We start from the raw sequence: 6000 nt of genomic DNA on the forward strand, positions 1-6000 counted from the left end.
AATAATAATGGGAGACTTTAACACTCCACTGTCAATATTAGACAGATCAACGAGACAGAAAATTAACAAGGATATCCAGGACTTGAACACAGATCTGGACCAAGTGGACCTGATAGACATCTACAGAACTCTCCACCCCAAATCCACAGAATATATGTTCTCCTCAGCACCACATCACACCTACTCTAAAATTGACCACATAATTGGAAGTAAATCACTCCTCAGCAAATGCAAAAGAACAGAAAGCATAACAACCAGTTTCTCAGACCACAGAGCAATCAAATTAGAACTCAGGATTAAGAAACTCACTCAAAACCGTGCAACTACATGGAAACTGAACAACCTGCTCCTGCTCCTGAATGATTACTAGATAAATAATGAAATGAAAGCAGAAATAAAGATATTCTTCAAAACCAATGAGAATGAAGACACAACATACAAGAACCTCTGGGATGCATTTAAAGCAATATCTAGAGGGAAATTTACAGCACTAAATGCCAAAAGAGAAGTGAGGAAATACCTAAAATAAACACCCTATCATCACATTTAAAAGAGCTAGAGGAGCAATATCAAACAAATTCAAAAGCTAACAGAAGACAAGAAAGAACTAAGATCAGAGCAGAACTGAAGGAGATAGAGACACAAAAAAACCCTTCAAAAATCAATAAATCCAGGAGCTGGCTTTTTAAAAGATCAACAAAATAGACAGACTGCCAGACAGACTAATAAAAAAGAAAAGAGAGAAGAATCATATAGATGCCAAAAAAACCACAAAGGGGATATCAGCACCAATTCCACAGAAATACAAATTACCATCAGAGATTACTACAAACAACTCTATGCATATAAACCTAGAAGAAATGGATAAATCCCTGGATACTTACACCCTCCCAAGACTAAACCAGGAAGAAGCAGAATCCTTGAATAGACCAATAACAAGGTCTGAAGTTGAGGCAGCAATTAATAGCCTACCAACCAAAAAAAGTCCAGGTCCAGATGGTTTCACAGCCTAATTCTACCAGTCATGCAAAGAGGATCTGGTACCATTCCTTCTGAAACTATTCCAAACAAGACAAAAAGAGGGAATCCTCCCTAACTCATTGTATGAGACCAACATCATCCTGATATCAAAACCAGGCAGAGACACAACTAAAAAATAAAATTTCAAGCCCATATCCATGAAGAACATCAAAGCAAATATCTTCAATAAAATACTGGCAATCCAAATGCAAAAGCACCTCATAAAGCTTATCTATCATGATCAAGTAGGCTTCATCCCAAGGATGCAAGGCTGGTTCAACATACGCAAATCTATAAATGTAATCCATCACATAAATAGAACCAAAGACAAAAACTGCTTGATTATCTCAATAGATGCAGAGAAGGCCTTTGACAAAATTCAACAGCCCTTTATGCTAAAAACTCAAATAAATTAGGTATTGATGGAACATATCTCAAAATAATAAAAGCTATTTATGACAAACTCACAGCCAATGTCATCCTGAATGGGAAAAAACTGGAAACATTCCCTTTGGAAACTGTCACTAGACAAGGTTGCCCTCTCTCACCATTCCTGTTCAACATAGTATTGGAAGTTTTAGCCAGAGCAATCAGGCAAGAAAAAGAAATAAAGGGTATTCAATTAGTAAAAGAAGAAATCAAATTATCTCTATTTGTAGATGACATGATTGAATATTTAGGAGACCACATCATCTCAGCCCAAAATCTCTGTAAGATCATAAGCAACTTCAGCAAAGTCTCAGGATACAAAATCAATGTGCAAAAATCACAAGCATTCCTCTACACCAATAACAGACTTAAAGAGAGACAAATCATGAGCAAACTCCCATTCACAATTGCCACAGATAGAACAAAATACCTAGGAATACAACTAACAAAGGACATGAAGAACCTCTTCAAGGAGAACTACCAACCACTGTTCAACAAAATAAGAGAGGACACAGACGGAAAAACATTCATGGTTAGGAAGAATCAATATCATGAAAATGGCCATACTGCCCAAAATAAATTATAGATTCCATTCTATCCCCATCAAACTATCATTGACCTTCTTTACAGAACTAGAAAAAAAAACACCTTAAACTTCATATGGAACCAAAAAAGAGCCTGCATAGCCAAGACAATCCTAAGCAAAAAGAACAAAGCTGGAGACATCATGCTACCTGATCTCAAACTATACTATAAGGCTACCGTAAGCAAAACAGCATGATACTGGTATCAAAACAGAGATATGGACCAATGGAACAGAACAGAGGACTCAGAAGTAATGACAAACACCTATAACTATCTGATCTTTGACAAGCCTGACAAAAACAAGCAAAGGGAAAAGGAATCCCTGTTTGATAAATGGTGTTGGGAAAACTGGCTAGCCATGTGCAGAAAGCTGAAGCTGGACCCCTTCCTTACACCTTATACAAAAATTAAATCTAGATGGATTAAAGATTTAAACATAAGACTTAACACTATCAAAACCCTAGAAGAAAACCTAGGTAATGCCATTCAGGACGTAGGCATACGCAAGGACTTCATGACTAAAATACCAAAAGCAATGGTCACAAAAACCAAAATAGAAAAATGGGATTCAATTAAACTTAAGAGCTTATGAACAGGAAAAGAAACAATCACTAGTGTGAACTGGCAACCAACAGAATGGAAAAATATTTTTGCAAGCTACCCATCTGACAAAGGGCTAATATCCAGAATCTACAAAAAACTAAAACAAATATGCAAGAAAAAACAACCCAATCAAAAGTGGGTGAAGCATATGAACAGGCACTTTTCAAAAGAAGACATTTACACAGTCAACAAACGTGAAAAAATGCTCATCATCACTGGTTATTAGAGAAATGCAAATCAAAACCACATTGAGATACCATCTCACGCCAGTTACAATGGTGGTCATTTAAAAATCTGGAGATAATAGATGCTGGAGAGGATATGGAAAAATAGGAACATTTTTACACTGTTAGTGGGAGTGTAAATTAGTTCCACCATTGTGGAATACAGTGTGGTGACTCCTTAAGGATCTAGAAATGGATATACCATTTGACCCAGCAATCCCATTACTGGGTATATACTCAAAGAATTATAAATCATTCTGTTATAAAGACACATGCACACGTATGTTTATTGTGGCACCGATTACAATAGCAAAGAATTTGAACCAGCCCAAATGCCCATCAATGATAGACTGGAAAAAGAAAATGTGGCATGTATATACCATGAAATACTATACAGCCATAAAAATGATGAGTTCATGTCCTTTGCAGGGACATGGATGAATTTGGAAACCATCATTCTCAGCAAACTGACATGAGAACAGAAAACTAAATACCACATATTCTCACTCATAAGTGGGTGTTGAACAATGAGGACACATGGACACAGAGAGGGGAACATCACACACTGGGGTCTGCCGGTGGGTGGGGAGCTAGGGGAGAGATAGCAAGGGGTGGAGAGATTGGGGAGGGATAACATTAGGTGAAATATCTAATGTAGGTAATTGGGGGATGGATGCAGCAAACCACCATGGCATGTGCATACCTATGTAACAATCCTGTAAGATCTGCACATGTACCCCAGAACTTAAAAACTAACAAATATTTTTTAAAAAATAGAAAAATTAGCCAGGTATGTTAGCACATACCTGTAATTTCAGCTACTTGCATGGCTGAGGCATGAGAATTGATTCAACCCAGGTGGTGGAGGTTGCAGTGAGCCAAGGTAGTGCACTCCAGCTTGGGTGACAGAGTGAGACCCTGTCTAAAAAATAAAAATAAAATGGTTATACATACTGTGTACTTTCATAATCCACAAGCAGCTAAATATATTTTACCAGTCATTTCTGTGGCTGCACTTAAATTCTCATAAATGTGTTTATCTAGGAAGGTATTGTTTCCATTAGTTGAGGTTCATACTGGACAACAGTCTTATGCAAACCAAATGGATAGCTTTCCCTTATTATCAGACACATGCCTAGTTTACCTACAGGGAGAATCACTGAGAGATTTTTTTTAGTAAATAATTCTTAGTGCATAAAGTGAATTACTTTCTTTATTTTCCACAATAATTGTCACTATAAGTGGTTTCAGTTTTGTACTTTTCCCATACTCTACATGGAAAACAGAAGATGTTAAGTATAGTGAACTTTTCTCTACATGTTTTGAAGTCCCTGGATATTTCAAATAAAATTTCTGTCTTTCTTTGCCTCCAGACAGAAGAAATGTTCCGGATGTATAAGATCAATGGATTACCTCCAACTACCATGCCACCAATAAATGCAAAAGCCAAAATTGATGCTACTAACAAGACATTTGACTACATGCCAGTTCAGCTGCATAACTTTGTCCGTGAAAATATTAAGCTCATAAGAAAAAGTATGTCTTCCTCCACCAAGGGTGCTTCTACGATGAAGAAGTATAAATAAAATTTTTTTCCAAAATATTTCTTTGTCTCATGTAGAATTTTGATAACTATTATTTCATCTTTTGGAATATTTCTGAGGAATAATAATTTAATTTAATAGGCCTTCTATATTTCATTTTCCTTTAAAATGCAATCTATTCTCTGAGTATAACATACTTCATTTCTGAATTATGAGTGTTTCTTGAAAGTGGACTTTGGTTGCAAATATTGGAATTGGTTCACTTTTAACATGCAGGTGTATATTTGTGGTAAAATGAAATATAATTTAAACGACAACAGTATTTCTAATAACAGTATTGCTAATAAAGCTAAATTTCTCATGTAGATATTGCTTGTTGGTCTTTATGTTTTAATTTACAATTAAAAATTGTATATATTTATGGTATACAACATATTTTGAAATAGGCATACATTGTAGCATGGTTAGCCTGAGCTAATTAATACACGTATTACCTTACATACTTAATCTTTGTTGTAAGAACACTTAAAATATACTTTCTTAGCCATTTTCAGGTATATAATACATTGTTATTAACTATTGCCCTCATGTTGTACAGCAGATCTCTTGAACTTATTCTTCCTATCTAACTGAAATTGTGTATACTTTGACCAACATCTCCCAATCATCCTGACTTACCCCACCCAGCCCCTGGTAATCAGCATTCTATTCTTGTATGAGTTCACTATTTTTAGATTTCAGATGTAAATGAGATCGTGCAATATTTGTTTTTCTGTGTCTAGCTTGTTTTACTTAATGTCATATCTTCCAGGTTCATCCATGTTGTCACAAATGGCAGGATTTCCTTCTTTTTCAAGGCTGAACGGTATCTCATTGTGTATATATTTCAAATACTGGTGTTGCTATTAAAGCTCAATTTCCCCTGTATATGTTGCTTGTGAGTCTTCAAAATGATGATTAACTTAGCACTCAAGTCAGAAAGATTGACCATTTCTTATATCTGCTTTTAAAAATATATGTTTATGTCTTATATCTTCTATTTGGAATATTATGTGCTATTTAGAAAGTAATTAAAAAGTCCATGTATATATGTGTATATAGTTCATCTGCTTTTATTTTGCAGGATTTAAGTAATATAAATATCTATCAAAATGATCCATGAGGAAGTTCATTTTGATGTGTGTCTGATCCTTTTCAATAATGTATTAATCAAAGTAAAAGGGAGTATGTTGTTTGGTACTTGTCATTAAAGGTAAGCCAGTATGGACCAGCCTTAAGATACTTTGACACAAACTGACTGGCTCTGCCACAAAACATTCATGTATTCGTAAGCAGGTTGCTTACCCTATTTTCTTGTTTCCAAAATGAAGTGACTGTACTAGGACAGAGGTTGGCATACTATGGCCCATGGGATGACTGTAGACTGTCCCCTATTTTTATATAGCTAGGAACAATTTTTACATTGTTAAATGGATGAAAAAATAAATAGAAGAATACTGTGTGATATAAGAACATAATATAACATTCAAATTTCACTGCCTATAAATAAGGATTTACTAGAATACAGCACAATCACTTCTTTATGTATTGTCTGT

At 35.2% G+C, this 6000-nt stretch overlaps 1 protein-coding gene across 1 annotated transcript in view; it reads left to right on the forward strand.

Moving 5' to 3' along the window:
• Positions 1 to 5473, forward strand: part of CFAP47 (cilia and flagella associated protein 47) — a 437978-nt gene extending 432505 nt beyond the window's left edge. The window contains exon 63 of the mRNA XM_078364097.1: positions 4235 to 5473. Within this exon, the coding sequence (XP_078220223.1) occupies positions 4235 to 4447 (213 nt within the window). The 3' untranslated portion in view covers positions 4448 to 5473. The remainder of the gene's footprint in view (positions 1 to 4234) is intronic.
• The last annotated feature ends 527 nt before the right edge of the window (positions 5474 to 6000 follow it).

The sequence above is a fragment of the Callithrix jacchus genome, chromosome X (genome assembly GCF_049354715.1).
Source record: "Callithrix jacchus isolate 240 chromosome X, calJac240_pri, whole genome shotgun sequence".
In the NCBI taxonomy this organism is placed as follows: domain Eukaryota; kingdom Metazoa; phylum Chordata; class Mammalia; order Primates; family Cebidae; genus Callithrix; species Callithrix jacchus.